This window comes from Vipera ursinii (assembly GCF_947247035.1).
Source record: "Vipera ursinii genome assembly, chromosome: 5".
In the NCBI taxonomy this organism is placed as follows: Eukaryota; Metazoa; Chordata; class Lepidosauria; order Squamata; family Viperidae; genus Vipera; species Vipera ursinii.
The window spans coordinates 54,431,951-54,450,007 of NC_139518.1; the positions used below are offsets into that span (position 1 = coordinate 54,431,951).

The following is an 18,057-nucleotide window of genomic DNA, read 5'->3' on the forward strand; positions in this document are numbered from 1 at the left end:
AAACTCTCCCTTTACCCTTAGCATGGCTGGCTCAGGAATTCTGGGAGTTGAAGTCCACGAGTCATAAAAGAGCCAAGGTTGCCTACCCCTGGTCTATGACATCAATTTCAGTTATTATCAAAAGACTTACGGGTAGTCCATTTGTTCAGTGACCAGTTAAAATTGTAGCAGCACTGAAAAAGTGTCTTTACAGTTTTTTCTCACATATACAACCATTGCAGCATCTCTGTGGTTATGAGATCACCATTTGTGACCTTCCCATCTGCTTCTGACAAGCAAGATCAGTTGGGAAGCTGGCAGGGAAAGTCGCAAATTATGATCATGTGATGTCTTGTTTAATGACTATGTCATTAAATTCATGTGCACTTTGTGATGCCTCATTTAATGACCTACACTGCTTAACAGTGAATTTTCCAGTCCCAATTGTGTTTGTAAATCAAGGAGTACTAGTATTGTTTATTTGTTGAGAAGTACTAGTATTGTTTATTTGTTGCATATACTTGCTACTCATTCACATTGGAATTTTCTGTTTTATTGTTTTGAATGAGAACAGGGCTATTGTGAAAAACTTCATTGCCTCTTTCTATCTCATTTTGCTTTTGAAAAGTTCTTTTTTCTTTTGTCATTGCAATCTGTTTTCAGTTTCCAGTCTTTCTTTGCAGCAGAATTATTGGGACATATTGAATGAATAGGGAACTATTTTATAAATGTGTTCATCTTTAGCATGCCAGAAGATCCTTTGCATCTTAATTTAAATGCATCTAACGCATTTTAATACATTTAAAATGTATTAGATTCTAGGTATTTAGTGCTTAATTCCCAAAGTTAAAGTTAGAAGCATTGAAATAATGTTGTTGCTATGGCATCCAAATAAAGCAAAATAGCTTTTTCCATTAGGAGAGACAAGCTACTTGACTTAAGATTGTTTCAGCTTTCTCTATTTGATTGAAAGAACAAATATAACATGTTCAGATAATATAGTAATTGTAAAGCCACTGGCAAGTGGATGACTTAAAGCTATGCCATGCAAACAAAGGAACTTCTCTGCATGTTGCTCGTGGCTATTTCATCTGAATGCCTTCCACAATCCTGCTGAGAATATAGCCATATTAAATCTTTTATACACATCATAATCTCCACACTTATTTTTCATTCCTTGGTGTTGAAAGTTGCATCCAAACAACAGATTTATACATTGTGGTTTATTTTCATTTGCCATCTATCTCTATTTGCTTAAGGAGTAGGTATACTAAATAAACTGCTGCTACTTTGGTGTATGAGATTGTTGCTCAAATTGTTTATAGACTAATACAGTCAGTTTGTTCTAAGGCAGGGCTTTTCAACCGGTAGTACGCGTACCACTGGTGATATGCGAGCACCTGGCTGGTGGTAAGCGGGGTCGCCTTCCTCCCCCCACCTTCCCCTCTCCACCTCCCCTCCGCTCCTTCCCAGCACTTGCTGCCGGAAAACAAGCTGCTTGGCGGTGGACTGCAACTGCAGGAACCCTACCGAGGGCGTGCGAACAGCACAGGGGCAGAGTGAGGCCCCGCCCTCCCCAGGGACTCATTGTATAGCAACCTGATTGAGCTCTTCTCGTGCGGGATCCAAGTCACCCTCCCCCCCTTCTTACTTCACAAGTAAGCATGAGCCTGATGGGGACAAAGCCATCCATTCCCTTGGCAGGTAGGTGTTTGAGACCGCTCGCGTCGCGGCCCTGAGTGCCAACCTCACAACTGCCCCCTTTTCCCCCTTCTCTCTCTCATCTTCTTTTCCTCTCCCCCCCCCGGCAACCTTGCGATACCCCTCACGGCCCTCACATTGCCTCCCGGGGCTTGAGACCTTTCTCCCTCTCCTCTTCCCGAGGTGCCCAGCTTTATGGAGGGTAAAGTAAAGTGGCCAGACGGCATGCGCCCTCCCCAAGGACTCATCCCGTTCCTCTCCTGAAAGTCAGGGATTTCTCCAGCAGAACAAAGCAGAGGCAAAGACGCCTGCACTCCACTGCTGTGGAAAAAGAAGCACCGCATTTCCCGCCAGTGCAGGCAGTCTGGGTCCTGCAAGAGGGCAAGTGGGAACGAAGCAGCCTTTGGGTCTGTGCTGCAGAAAAGCCGCAAACTCTGGTGTCGCCTGGGCTCCTGCCCAGCTCGCTTGCAGCGAAGGCAGGGGCAATGGTTGTGTCAAGCCCCATGGGCGACACACACAAAGGAGGGGGGAAACCCCAGTGCCAGGCTGCCACCTCCCTCCCAGCCTCCTCACTGGCCAGGGCTGTGCCGGGAAGCCATCGACCCACCGGAGCTCTCTGTGGACTGGAGTCCTTCGGTGGAGGTCGGGGCCTGCTGTACGGAATCACCAGCTGATCCACGGCCCCGGATGTGGCCTCCCAGGCGCATGGGGTCGATGCAGCAAGGCCAGTACATGGGTGCGACACCGGGAGGCCGCATCCGGGCCATGGATCAGCTGGTGACTCCGTACGGCCGGCCCCAAACTCCGCCGATGAGCTCCAGTCCAAAGAGAGCTCCAGGTGGGTCGGTGTGATGCTGTGCACCCAGGAGGCCGCATCCGGGACCATGGATCAGCTGGTGACTCCGTACGGCTGGCCCCGGCTTCCGCCGACAAGCTCCAGTCAAAAGAGAGCTCCCAGTGGGTCGGTGTGATGCTGTGCACCCAGGAGGCCACGTCTGGGGCCGTGGATCAGCTGGTGACTCTGTACAGCTGGCCTCAACCTCTGCCGATGAGCTCCAGTCCACAGAGAGCTCCCAGCGGGTTGATGCAATGCTGTGTGCCCGGGAGGCCACATCCGGGGGGGGCTTTGGCATCCTCTTTTGAAAGAGGACTCTTGGGGACAAAATGGGCCAGCCTGAAGAGTCGCCTTACTGGCGGGGGGGTGTTGGATCGGGTGCACTGGCGGGGGGAACGTTTGTTCAGAAGCAGCACCTCTTCCTTTGCATGCCAATGCTGCTTCTTGGCCATCCCGATCCTGCTTAGCTCGAGTAGCCCACCCAGGAGGGTGTCGGGCGGGTTAGGAAATCCTGGCAGGTTGTTTTGTTTTGGTTGCCAAAGCCCCCTTTCTTGTTCTGCAACGGAAGGGGACAGTTTTGTGTGAGTTAAATGTATGGGCTAAAAGCTGCACTCATCCTGGTGTGTCTGCTGAGACCCGAAGAAGTATTTATCACCTGGAAAGCAGCACGGCAGGTCATATGGGCAGCCCTCGGCCGCTTCCCTCCCCTCCGCGCCTCCAAACCGATCCCTGGGCCAGAGCCTCAACTGTGATCATTGATTGGTTTGCTGTCCCTTCAGTCAACTCCCTTGTCAAGCGGCTTGTAATTGGGTGATGCTGTTAAACTCTTACGCTAAGTGGAAGGGCGTGCCACTGTGGCTTTTGCTCTCTGATAGCCTTCAGGGGCCACCACGGGGAGAGGGTTATTTTGCGATGGGGGCGGGTGAGAGACAGAAAGGAGGGGAGGTTATGGTGGGAGAGACAAAAATGCTTCCGAGTGGCCTCACCATGACTGCCGCCTCTCATTACGGTTGTGGTTTTTTCGATCCTGGCACACAGCTCCGGTAAGTGGGCAGGTGAGCACAAGACAGTTCAGGGCATCCCCAGCTGCCCCTTTTCCTCTTGAGCCTCTTTCCAGTAACGGAGGCTCAGGATTTTAAGTGGCCTTATTGTTAGGAAGCGATGATGAGCTCATGTTGATTTCTTACCCGGAAATCCCCCATCAGAAAATATTTCTTATCATTAGTAGCATGTCTTCTTGTGACAGTTTGGGCTATACCGAGTATCAATTTTCCTCAATTTATGTCTGTAAAGTGATTTGAGGGGTGTGGTTGCTTGAATTATGATACAAGTGTTAAAGTTAAGTGCGCATCAGGTTTCTTGGTAAAAATGTATTAGGAAGGAAGGAAGGAAGGAAGGAAGGAAGGAAGGAAGGAAGGAAGGAAGGAAGGAAGGAAGGAAGGAAGAGTGACGGAGGGAAGGAGGAAGGGACAAAGGGAGGGAAGGAAGGAAAGAGGGAAGGGACAATGGGAGAGGGAGGGAGAGAGAAAGGGAGGCAGAGGGAGAAAGAGAGAGAGAGAAAGAGAGAGGAAGAGAGAGAGGATAGAGAAAGGGAGAGAGAGGGAGAGAGAAAGAGAGAGGGAGAGAAAGAGATTAAATTAGCAACATGGTTGTTAAGTGAATCTGGTTTCCCCACTAACTTTGCTTGTCAAAAAGTTGCAAAAGACGATCACATGACCCTGGAACAATGTGACCATCATAAATATGAATCAGTTGCCAAGCATCCGAATGTAAATCACATGACCCTGGGGATGCTGCAACTGTCATAAGTGTGAAAAATGGTCATGTCACTTTTTTCAGTGCCGTTGTAACTTCGAACAGTCACTAAGCGAACTGTTGTAAGTCGAGGACTACCTGTACTTTATCATTTCCCCCCCCCTTTTTTTTTGGTCACGTTTTTGACACCTTGCTGGGCGACTGGTGGTACTCGGATATTGCCTTATCCTAAAAGTGGTACAATGGGTGAAAAGGTTGAAAAGCTCTGTTCTAAGCAGGCAGTGTCCAAGAAATTGGGTTTTTGTAGAAGCTGTAAACAGCCATTTCTTCTTAGGAATGAAGTTGGTGCTTTCTGCAGAACATCAGTTTTGACTGCATAGAAACAGCAAAGATTTTTAGATCCCATTAACAACTAAAATGATAACTTAAGTGTGACCGACTTCACTACATGGAAGTAGTGAAGAAATACAGAAAAAATAAACCACTGAGACATGTTCAGAAGAAATTCAGGAACCACAGGTAAATAACATTTATTGAAGATAACAGAAAAAAATGCTGTGAGTTCACTGCTCTGAAAATAAATAGTTTAAACCCTCTTTTCATTTTCCTTCTCCCAGTGTAAAATGGCCTCTTCTGTCAGCTGGCCTGTTTTCATCTGCTTTTCATTTCCGCAACTATTCCATAACTATTACATTTTAAAATTGATTTTATCATAATTATCTTTCACAAAGTAGAGCTCTTAGGAGTAGATTCATCTGATGCAATTTTCTTTCTTGTAGTTCTCTTTTTCACAGAACTATAGAATGTAAAGTAGGAAGAAACATTGGAGATCTTCTAGTCCAATCTCCTGACCTGTGCAGGAATCTAGTATCTCAATACTCCCAGGGTATAGTTATCCAGCCTTAGTGTCCTAGCCTTGCCTTAGGGCTTAGGCGGAAAACCAGCTGGGTGACCTTGGGCCATTCCCATTCTCCCAGCCCTTGAAAGAATCAGATAATGACAGACCACTTCTGATATTTGCAGGGACTTGTCCAGCAATTCCACGAGTGACGACTGACTGAAAGACACATGCAAGTTTGCAATTTTAGAAAGACAGCCATGTTTTTATAGATATAGCAAGATAGCCTAGCTCAGTGTTGGCGAACCTTTTAGAGACCGAGTGCCCAAACTGCAACCCCAAACCTACTTATCTATTGTTGGGTGGGCATGGCCCATTGGGTGGTCATCGCCCATTGGGTGGTCATGGCCCATTGGGTGGACGTGGCTGCGGTGGTCACGGCATGGCCACCACGATGTTGCTCATTGGGAGGGATGCCTGTGGGAGCCGGGCAGAGTTGGGGGAGATCCAGGGGGTCTCTGGCAGATGGGACAGTGGGCAGGAGGCTCGTCCTGCGGGGTGAAGCTCGGCAAAGCAGGGGACAGGGCATGGGTGCCATTGCTGCAGGGCAAGGGAAAGCGATGCAGGGGCCAGGGCGGGTGCTGCCTGACACCATTGGCCCCCGCACACAGCGAGTGCATGGGGATCAACTGTGTCCATCAGCAACCACAGCCTGCCGGCCCCTCGATTTCGGCACAATGTGGCTGTTTGCTGCTGGCCGCGGCCATTTTTAAAAAAAAATCCCATTTATATCCCGCCCTTCTCCGAAGACTCAGGGCGGCTTACAATCTAAAGCACAAATCAATGTGCTTAGCAATAGCCTTCATTCTATGTATATGCCTGTTTATTAGGGCTTTCAGCCCCCCCCCCAGCGGCATTATTACAAAGTCAGCTTATTGCCCCCAACAATCTGGGTCCTCATTTTACCTACCTCGGAAGGATGGAAGGCTGAGTCAACCTTGAGCCTGGTGGGACTCGAACCTGCACTAATTGCAGGCAGTTGGTGTTACCTAAGGAGGCATTAGCCCACTGCTCCACCAACGCATTTGCCACCTCCTGCATCGCACCCAATGCCACTGCCATGAGGCTGCGGAACAAGCTGGACAGAGGTAAGGAACCAATATGCCGGTTTCTTACCATCGGCTGGCTTGTTCCGCGGTCTCATGGCAGTGGCATTGGGCAGGAGGTGGCAAACGGCTGATTTCAGCGTGATGAGGCTATTTGCTGCTGGCCCCAGCCATTTGCTGCCTTGTACGTTGCACCCAATGCCGCTGCCATGAGGCTGCGGAACAAGGTGGCAAATGGCCAGTTTTGGCATGACATGGCTATTTGCCGCCTCACTTATTGCGCCCAATGCTGCTGCAATGCGGCTCAGCCAAAAGCAGCTGTGGAACAAGTGGGGCAGGTTCCCCCCTCACCTGCCCATTCAGTTACAATTTGGGCGGCTCTGTAGGCAGAGCTACGAAGTTCTCGTCTCTGACACCAAAGCAGCAGGTGGAGTGCTGAAGGCTCGGGGACAGAGGGTGCTGAAATGGGTGGTCAGGCCACTGGCAAGAGCAACGCGTCTGAGCGGAAAGCAGCCTCGGAACAAGTGGGGCAGGTAAGGAAATAAATCCTCGCTCCCCCCAGAAATTGCCTTTCTTTCCTTACCTGACTCCCAGCCCTGTGCCGTTTCTCCTTCACAATCTTCCGCCTCATGTAAGGAAACAAAGGAAGTTTCTTGGGGGGGGGGAAAGGTCAATCAATCAATTCCAAGTTCGCGATCTTTCAAGAATAAAAAAATAAAAAAGCATAAAATAGATTAGAATAAAAAATACATTTAAAAAGCGAAAGGAAAGGCAAGGATTTCTCCTGTCCAGTTGTGTCTGGCTCTAGGGGATGTAGTTATCTCCATTTCTTAGCTGAGGGAGCCAGCATTATCTGGAGACATTTCTATGGTCATTTGACCAGCATAATTGGAAAAGGAGCCCAGATCAGGCCGCAGGGAGGTCACGAAAGTGCTTTGCGGCCATAAAGTTGGGCGGCAGAAGACTTTTTGAAGCCTCCTGAGTTGGACCAAGCTGTAGTGGGTACAAAAGCGCTGTGAGGCCATAGATATGGGGGGTAGCCCCCTGGAAAAGACTTCCAAAGCCCTGATCCAGCTTCCAGAGGCATATTGAAGCTTCCCCCGGCTTTGGTTCCCTACTCTGTTGCAGAGAACAGAGGCCTAGTACCATGAGATCACGTGAGATAAGTAGCATGAGATCTCGCTCCACTGATCTCACATGATCTTGCATTATTTTAGGCCTCCATACTCTGCAAACACACCGAAGGCCTGGAGCAGCCAAGAAAGCAAAGGATCTCAATCTTTGCAGGGTGAGTATTGAAGGCCTGGTGTCTAGGGAGACCCGGGGCAGGGAGGGAGGGAATAACCAGGGTGAATGTTGTAGAACCACTGTGGTTGCTCATAAGCACTAAGGGGCTTTGAACAAGGGTTAAACGAATGCTCGTAACTTGGGGATTACCTGTACATGCTAGGAAGACATATGTAGTAATTTGTGTTACACTGTTAAGATATGCTTAAAGTAATTTTGAGAATGAGAATGAAACAATAGGTAGTATGCAAACCACTTTCCTGTGCTACGATTAGTTAGAGATATGGGACTAACTACTCACGTAAAAAAGAATGGAAACTACCTACTAAAAGCTGGAAAAGTAAATGTGCTTGATTCTTCTGATAAGGTTGAGTGATACTAAATTTGTTATTGTTTTTGTAATCTGAATGTAAAAGTAAACAAAACTGAAATCTATGTAGTTTTGCCTTGTATAAGTCAGAAGTTGAATCTATGTATATATAACTGTCAAATACTGCAAAATGGAGAAATCATCAAAAAATTCCTGTAAATCTGAGTATTTTTTAATTTATGATTGTAATTAAATATCTGATAATCTTACAACTGTATATGTAGCTAGTCAGTAATAAATGTCATTGAATTAAGGGAGGTTACTGAGAAGTGAGAATGATTTATAACCTAAGTTTCTATCATTAGCTAATAACCTCTTTGATTCTTCTTGGAGCTTGGAAAGGAAATTATGTGTAGCCTTGGAAGTTTAATAGTATGAATAGAAGTATTATAATTAGATTCAAATTTCATGAAATATGAAGTAGGTTTTGGTTTAGAATGTATTGTTACAATAATATTTTCTGGACTGATGTTGCAAATGATTTTGCTTGGATGTTTCTGTAATTAATTCATCCTTGAAAGACAACCTTCTGTTTGGAGAGAACTGATGGATCAAACGGATAGATATTGGCTATGACTTTAAAGAGAGACTTACAAAGATAAACTTGATGGAGTAAATATGTAGAATGTAGGTGATCAATGTTAAAATATTGGTCACTCAAAGTATGTTTGCAACACAACCTGTACATTCCTAGTTCGTATTAAACTCACAAATCATAATATAGATACTTATTTCATTATTGTATCTGTATTGTTTCTTTAATGAAATATCAATGATAAACATCAATAATCTATAAACTATTATAATAAATTATGTGTGTGTATGTGTGTATGTGTGTATGTATGTATACACACACACACACACACACACACACATATATATACACATACTGTATATGAGAGAGAGCATGAGATCATTAAAGTGGAGGTGTTAAAATAATATCAATAAATAGTTAAGTAGAAGAATTGTTGTTAGCTGCGAAGTCGTGTCCGACCCATCGCGACCCTATGGACAACGTTCCTCCAGGCCTTCCTGTCCTCTACCATCTGCTGGAGTCCATTTAAGCTCACGCCTACTGCTTCAGTGACTCCATCCAGCCACCTCATTCTCTGTCGTCCCCTTCTTCTCTTGCCCTCAATCTTTCCCAGCATTAGGCTCTTCTCCAGTGAGTCCTTTCTTCTCATTAGGTGGCCAAAGTATTTGAGTTTTAGCTTCAGGATCTGGCCTTCTAAAGAGCAGTCAGGGTTGATCTCCTCTAAGACTGACCGGTTTGGTCGTCTTGCAGTCCAAGGGACTTGCAGGAGTCTTCTCCAGCACCATAGTTCAAAGGCCTCAATTCTTTGGCGCTCAGCCTTTTTTATGGTCCAACTTTCACTGCCATACATTGCAACTGGGAAGACCATTTGTTGTTGTTAGTTGCGAAGTCGTGTCCGACCCATCGCGACCCTATGGACAATGTTCCTCCAGGCTTTCCTGTCCTCTGCCATCTTCTGGAGTCCATTTAAGCTCACGCCTATTGCTTCAGTGACTCCATCCAGCCACCTCATTCTCTGTCGTCCCCTTCTTCTATTGCCCTCAATCTTTCCCAGCATTAGGCTCTTCTCCAGTGAGTCCTTCCTCCTCATTAGGTGGCCAAAGTATTTGAGTTTTAGCTTCACGATCTGGCCTTCTAAAGAGCAGTCAGGGTTGATCTCCTCTAGGACTGACCGGTTTGATTGCCTTGCAGTCCAAGGGACTCGCAGGAGTCTTCTCCAGCACCAGAGTTCAAAGGCCTCAATTCTTTTGCGCTCAGCCTTTCTTATGGTCCAACTTTCACTGCCATACATTGCAACTGGGAAGACCATAGCCTTAACTATACGCACTTTTGTTGACAGGGTGATGTCTCTGCTTTTTAGTGTGCTGTCTAGATTTATCATGGCTTTCCTCCCGAGGAGCAAGCGTCTTTTAATTTCTTGGCTACAGTCCCCATCTGCAGTGATCTTGGAGCCCAGGAAAATAAAATCTGTCACTACCTCCATTTCTTCCCCATCTATTTGCCAGGAATTGAGAGGGCCGGATGCCATGATCTTGGTTTTCTTAATGTTAAGTTTCAACCCAACTTTTGCACTCTCCTTCTTTACCCGCAACACGAGGCTCTTTAGTTCTTCTTCACTTTCTGCCATTAGAGTGGTATCATCTGCATATCTTAGGTTGTTGATATTTCTTCCGGCAATCTTAATTCCAACTTTTGATTCATCTAGCCCTGCCTTTCTCATGATGTGCTCTGCATATAAGTTAAATAGGCAGGGCGACAGTATACAGCCTTGCCGGACTCCTTTCCCAATTTTGAACCAATCAGTGGTTCCGTGTCCAGTTCTCACTGTTGCTTCTTCGCCCACATATAGGTTTCTCAAGAGACAAATAAGATGGTCTGGTACGCCCATCTCTTTAAGAACTTGCCACAGTTTGTTATGATCCACACAATCAAAGGCTTTAGCATAGTCAATGAAGCAAAAGTACATGTTTTTCTGGAACTCTAGCTTTCTCCATGATCCAGCGTATGTTGGCAATTTGATCTCTAGTTCCTCTGCCTCTTGGAAATCCTGCCTGTATTTCTGGTAGTTCTCGATCCACATACTGCTAGAGTCTAGCTTGTAGGATTTTAAGCATAACTTTACTAGCATGTGAAATGAGTGCAATGGTGCGATAGTTTGAACATTCTTTGGCACTGCCTTTCTTTGGAATTGGAATGTAAACTGATCTTTTCCAATCCTGTGGCCACTGTTGAGTTTTCCAAATTTGCTGGCAAATTGAGTGTAGCACTTTTACTGCATCATCTTTTAAGATTTTGAATAGCTCAGCTGGAATACTGTCACCTCCACTAGCTTTGTTGTTGCCCAGTTTTTCTAAGGCCCACTTCACTTCACATTCTAGGATGTCTGGCTCGAGGTCAGTGACCACCTCATTGTGATTATCAGGGACATTAAGCTCATTGTTGTATAGTTCTTCTGTGTCATTTTGCCATCTCTTTTTAATCTCTTCTGCCTCTGTTAGGTCCCTGCCATTTTGGTCCTTTATCATGCCCATTTTTGCATTAAACGTTCCCTTCATCTCACCAATTTTCTTGAAAAGATCTCTGGTCCTCCCTGTTCTATTGTTTTCTTCTATTTCTTTGCACTGTTCATTTAAGAAGGCATTCTTATCTCTTCTAGCTATTCTCTGGAATTCTGCATTCAATTGGGCGTATCTTTCTTTTTCTCCCTTGCCTTTCGCTTCCCTCCTTTCCTCAGCTATTTGCAAAGCTTCCTCAGACAGCCATTTTGCTTTCTTGCATTTCTTTTTTTTGGGGGATGGTTTTAGTTGCTACCTCTTGTACAATGTTGCAAATCTCTGTCCATAGTTCTTCAGGCACTCTGTCTATCAGATCTAATTCCTTAAATCTATTTGTCATCTCTACTGTATATTCAACAGGGATATTTAATTTAATTTAATTTATTAATATTTCTATACCGCCCTTCTCCTGAAGGACTCAGGGCGGTGAACAGGGCAAGAATAAAAAACACCGAATTACAAAAGTTAAAAAATGATTAAATACATGCCCACTAAAAAAACAATTAATGCATAGTAAAACCCCAATAAAATACAGTAAAAACCCCACCAATCCCCCATCAGGCCAGGCCGGCTTGTTCGAACAAGTATGTTTTTAGATCGTGGCGAATTCATACCTGAGTGGCCTAGTGCTTTTCCCTACTTTCTTCAGTTTAAGCCTAAACTTTGCAATGAGAAGCTCATGTTCTGAGCCACAGTCAGCTCCTGGTCTTGTTTTTACTGACTGTATAGAGCTTCTCCATCTTTGGCTGCAGAGCATATAGTCAATCTGATTACTGTGTTGACCGTCTGGTGATGTCCATGTGTAGAGCCGTCTCTTGGGTTGTTGGAAAAGAGTGTTTGCTATGACCATCGTATTCTCTTGACAAAATTCTATCAGCCTGTGCCCTGCTTCATTTTGTACTCCAAGGCCAAACTTGCCTGTTATTCCGGTTATCTTTTGGCTTCCTACTTTAGCATTCCAATCCCCCATGATGATATGGACATCATTTTTGGGTGTTAGTTCTATAAGGTGCTGTAGGGCTTCATAGACCCGGTCAATTTCATCCTCTTCAGCACCGGTGGTTGGGGCATAGACTTGGACTATTGTGATATTGAATGGTTTGCCTTGGATTCGAACTGAGATCATTCTGTCATTTTGAGGATTGTATCCCAGTATTGCTTTTCCTACTCTTTTATTGACTATGAAGGCTACTCCATTTCTTCTGAGGGATTCTTGCCCGCAGTAGTATACCTGATGGTCATCTGAATTAAATTCACCCATTCCTGTCCATTTTAATTCGCTGATACCTAAGATTTATTTATTTATTTATTTTATCACATTTATATACCGCCCTTTCCCGAAGGACTCAGGGCGGTTTACAGGGTGATTAAAAAACAGAGATACAAAAGTTAAAAACAGATTAAAAAATATATATTCGTCCCTGCATAAGTAAAACCCCAGTTAAAATAAGATTAAAGCTAAAATTAGAATTCTCAGCCTGGGCCAGAGAGCTCGAAGAGCCAGGTCTTCAGGTCCCGTCGGAATGAACGGAGGTCGGGGGCAGTCCTCAGCTCCACTGGCAGCTGGTTCCAAAGGGCAGGCGCACCCACTGAGAAGGCCCTATCCCTGGGTGTCGTCCACCGGCAATCTCTTACCGGTGGCACCCTGAGAAGACCCTCCCTGTGGGAGTGCACTGGACGAAGGGAGCTTGATGCCGGCAGCAGGTGTTCCCTCAGATATCCATGTCGATGTTCAGTCTTGTCATCTCTTGTTTGACCACGTCCAGCTTTCCTTGATTCATGGATCTTACATTCCAGGTTCCTATGGAGAAAAGTCCAGCATTGGACTTTCCTTTCACCACCAGACACATCCACAGCTGAGCGTCCTTTCGGCTTTGGCCCAGTCGCTTCATTCTTTCTGGCGCTACTAGTACTAGCCCTCTGCTCTTCCCCAGTAGCATATTGGACGCCTTCCGACCTGAGGGGCTCATCTTCCAGCGTCATATTGTTTTGCCTTTTGGTACTGTCCATAGGGTTTTCATGGCAAAGATACTGGAGTGGGTTGCCATTTCCTTCTCCAGTGGATCACGTTTTGTCAGAACTCTCTGCTATGACCTTTCCATCTTGGGTGGCCCTGCACGGCATAGCTCATAGCTTCATTGAATTACGCAAGCCCCTTCACCACGACAAGGCAGTAATCCATGAAGGGGAAGTAGAAAAATAACTACTTTTAAATATGAAGAAGCTACTTGAACAATTTGTAGACTGAATTTTAATCAGTGACTCTGGTAGAAAATTAAAAATCTATGCAGATGAAATAATTCAAGAAATAGTGATAATCACAGACCTGGGGTTGTCACAAGAATTTATGCTCAATAATTTATTCACTCCTTTCATATATAGTACTTCCAAATCTGACAAAGACTCCTGATGTTTTACAGTCATCAGTTTTTTAATTAAAACACCCACGGTAAAATGAACCAGCAAATGCACAATTAAATAATTGTCATAATTAACATAACTGAACAATAATTGATTAATAATATAAAAACTAATGGTATCAATATATTAACTACTACATGCTCAGTTGAACTGTTCCACCTTAATCAAATACTGAAATGTTGTTAAAAGATGGGACAAGATTCACTTCTAAAAAAAGGCTGGTCCATAAGTCCAGTTTTTAAACACCTACTGGTTTTAGTCCCCTCCTTACTCTACTTTATTAAAGAGGTGATTAACTAACAAGCTCTCCCGAGATAATTGTACTGGGTGAGTTGATTTTAGTTGTAGAAGGCAGTTCTGGTGGTATTTTGAAGTAGGATGGTCTGAGAGAGTGATTAGCCCGAAATCACTCTGTCAGTTTCTATGGCTGAGGAGACACTGGTTTAACAGCTTAACTGTTATATCACATTTATGTTCCAGAAACCTATTAGCAATCAATGTAGGACATGCAGCACAAGAATAATGTGGTTTTGGTGGTAAGAATCCAGTAAGTGGGCCATTGCATTTTGTAGCATCTACAGTTTCCATGTGGTTTTCCAAGGATTCCTTTGTATAGCACACTACCATAGTCCAAATTAATAATGATAAGAGTGCTAGTTACAACTGTATAGTCCATATAGTTTATAAATCTGCAACTGATTCAGTCTACAGAAGATAATCTATTCTGTTTCTTTCTATCTCTGTCTCTTTGCTGTAAATTGGATTGATAGAAAAATGTCCCTGATGGTTTCCAAGCTCTGAAGATTTTGAAAAGAAAAGTTGAAAAGAAGTTTATTCTATTTTTTTTAATTTTCAAGGGTATTATTATATAATAAATATTTTTTGCAGGTCAGTTGAATAATTTATCTTGCATTTTTTTTAATCCCATTTATATCCCGCCCTTCTCCGAAGACTCAGGGTGGCTTACAATCTAAGAAGCACAAATCAATCTGCTTAGCAATAGCCTTCATTCTATGTATATGCTTGCTTATTAGGGCTTTCGGCCTCTGCCCAAGCGGCATTTTTACAAAGTCAGCTTATTGCCCCCAACAATCTGGGTCCTCATTTTACCTACCATGGAAGGCTGAGTCAACCTTGAGCCTGGTGGGACTCGAACCTGCACTAATTGCAGGCAGCTGGTATTACTTAAGGAGTATACACTGCTTATCAATGAGTTCTTCCTATAGAACCTTTTCCCCAATTGCAGTATTTATCTGCTTTGAAGACTAAAAAGACTTTTTGGTATAAAATAAACTAGGGCATAAGTTTACTCATTACACTGGGTGGTACCAATACCTTATTACCATACTGCAAGCCAGTTTAGCACACTTGTTTGTAACTGAATCCATGTAAATATGTATGCAAATATTAATGAGTGAGAAAAGAGGAATGTTAGTTCAATTCAAACACAATTTTATATAACATTCTTCTTTTAAACTTCATTCAAATTGTAATGTTTTTGTATGTAGTTTGCAAGGAAAAATAGCTTTAAAAACTAACTTTTTTTGTAGGTTAACTGAATCTTCTGGATATTTAACGGATGGACCGATAAATTATAAATACAAAACTAAATGTACATGGTTAATTGAAGGATAGTAAGTATATTTTTAATTAATGTTGATTCTACATTGTAGCGCTTAAAAGATATCTGACAAAGGTATATGTAAAAAAAATGTTGAGTTTGCTATAATTGGTTGCAAAGATTTTACCAACTTTTGATGATTTTCTAAAGAACTCTTGATACACCAGTTAAATTTCAGGAAAAAAATTGAGAAATTTACTGTTGAGAGTTAAATATGAAATGCAGACAAGGAATATACGACTACTTCTACTTCCACAGAAGCACTATAGTTGATGGTCATATCTACCCACTACTTATGAGCTTAACTGGCTGCACAAATGGACCTACAAAGTTAGTTGCCATGAACAATGTCCAGCAATGCCTGATACTGAGAATTATTAGTTTGTCCTAGCTGCTGTTGCATAACACAAGCTCTCTTTGGCCCGATAATCGCCTAATCTGATGTCAATATATATTTTGTTCGTATCTTTGGTTTTCATATTAATCAATATAGCAGTTTCAAATAACAGAGATTGATTTTATTACTGATAAGGTAAAGATATTTTGAAATTGGCATTCTTATAAATTAAAATAATGCTAGTTTGAACTAGTTTATTCCTTTTTGATAATTTTCAGGCCACATTTGAATATTCAATGAATTGAGCTACATTGTTTTATATAATAGCCTAATAATCGCATCATCTATACTTTAAGCCACATTTTCTAAGTTTAAGCATCAGGGCAAATGTGTCATAATAAAGTATAGTTTGCTGTACAAGGTGAAGGAAAGAGTGTAAGAGTAAAGAGACACCATGTAGGTAAAAAGTCTGTTTCTAGACATTCCTATGTGTGAACCAGCAAATTTAGTTCCAACAGATTCAGCATATTGACTGGATTTTCTCATCTGCAAGTAAAATAAATGACTAAAATTTATGTAGTAGTTGTATACACATACACACACATATTACAATTTAAAAACTGCATAATCATAAAATGGACAGTGGCATTTGCATACAAGTCTTGCCTTTAATCCTGTACTGACATGCTTATATGTGTATTTCATTATAAAATGTGCTATTTTCAAGTGCTTTTTCCTGTTTTTCTCTTCTAGCCCTAATTCAGTTTTAAGATTAAGATTTAATCATTTTGCAACAGAATGTAGTTGGGATCATATGTATGTTTATGATGGAGATTCAATCTATGCACCTTTAATAGCTGTATTTAGGTGAGTATTTCAGCTTAATACCTTTTATTACATTAAATACTTTTAAACGGGATTTCAATATCTGGACAGACTTGAACACTGGGCACTATCTAACAAAATGAAATTCAATGGTGAAAAAAGTAAGGTTCTACATTTAGGCAGGAAAAATCAAATGCATAGGTATAGTATAGGTGGTACCTTGCTCAATAGTAGTAACAGTGAGAGGGATCTCGGAGTCTTAGTAGACAATCACTTCAATATGAGCCAGCAGTGTGCTGCAGCTGCCAAAAAGCCAACACAGTGCTAGGCTGCATTAACAGAGGGATAGAATCAAGATCAAGTGAAGTACTAATACCACTTTACAATGCTTTGGTAAGGCCACACCTGGAATACTGCATCCAGTTTTGGTCACCACGATGTAAAAAAGATGTCGAGACTCTAGAAAGGGTACAGAGAAGAGCAACAAAGATGATTAGGGGGCTGGAGGCTAAAACATATAGGGAACGGTTGCTGGAATTGGGTATGTGTAGTTTAATGAAGAGAAGGGTGAGGGGTGACATGATAGCAGTGTTCCAATATCTCAGGGGCTACCACAAAGAAGAGGGAGTCAAGCTGTTCTCCAAAGCACCTAAAAGCAGGACAAGAAGCAATGGATGGAAACTAGTCAAGGAGAGAAGCAACCTAGAACTAAGGAGAAACTTCCTGACAGTTAGAACAATTAACCAGTGGAACAACCTCCCTCCAGAGGTGGTGAATGCTCCAACACTGGAGGTTTTTAAGAAGAGACTGGACAGCCATTAGTCCAAAATGGTATAGGGTTTCCTGCCTGAGCAGGGGGTTGGACTAGATGACCTCCAAGGTCCCTTCCAACTTTATTATTATTATTATTATTATTATTATTATTATTATTATTATTATTATTATTATTATTATTATTATTATTATTATTATGTAATTCCTCCTCTGTCACCTTTTTAAAGATCCTTCTTTAAAGTATCCATTTCAGTATCCTCCACTTTGAACCATTTTTAGCAAACCCATCATTTTTAAATTTTACCCTGGTTTTCTTGCATATAAGAAAGAAAGAGAAAGAAAAGAAAGAAAGAGAGAGAGAGAGAGAGGGAGAGAGAAAGATAGAAAGAAAGAAAGAGAAAGAAAGAAAGAAAGAAAGACTATTCTTTCTGTCACTTGGGATGGAGGGCAAACTCTTGTTTCGCCTTGTAAAAAAATGAAAACAAGTCACATGTGAACTTTATTAAAAATGGGTAGAGGAACAGGTTTACTTGTAAAAGACCCTTCAGAAGGAAATAGACAGTGCAGTAGGTCAGGAAAAAATTGCTACAGAGAACAAAAATGTAGCTGGAGGAAAAGGGAATTCCTTTCACCGTGTGCAACCGGAATAGAAATGAAGTATAGCAAGTGAACCAGACAATGCTGCTAGTGCTGCTATTGCAGCAAGATTGGAAAACATCACTTTGGATTTATAGCAAGAAAAGAAGGTGGTTGTTGCTTTTTTCATGTACTGGATACAGATGGAGAAAAATATGGGATGTTCCCATTGAAAAAGCCTTGGTGGCAACTTGGTTATATAGATCACACTTAAGGCAACCTGTGCAAGAATTATGTCTACACTGTAAACCTGAATCTTAGAAATCAAAACATATATTTAAAAGTTGCTTCTGTGTACTGATTTGAATTCTTAATTTTTTTGCCTTTATGCATTTTGACTATATTATTTTATGGCAATCATTTCTTATTTTTAAACTGCATTACATGGAAATCAGACATTTTTAAAAAATTAAAATCATTTAGAAATTCAGACTAATTCAGTATGCGGAATGTGTTTTGTTTTACACACTACAATGGAATGC

General features: G+C 42.6%; 1 protein-coding gene across 1 annotated transcript in view; it reads left to right on the forward strand.

Moving 5' to 3' along the window:
• The window catches only part of ATRNL1 (attractin like 1), a 527,700-nt gene that overhangs the window by 24,354 nt on the left and 485,289 nt on the right, over positions 1-18,057 (forward strand). The window contains exons 2-3 of the mRNA XM_083363299.1: positions 14,933-15,016; positions 16,094-16,207. Of these exons, the coding sequence (XP_083219425.1) occupies positions 14,933-15,016; positions 16,094-16,207 (198 nt within the window). The remainder of the gene's footprint in view (positions 1-14,932; positions 15,017-16,093; positions 16,208-18,057) is intronic.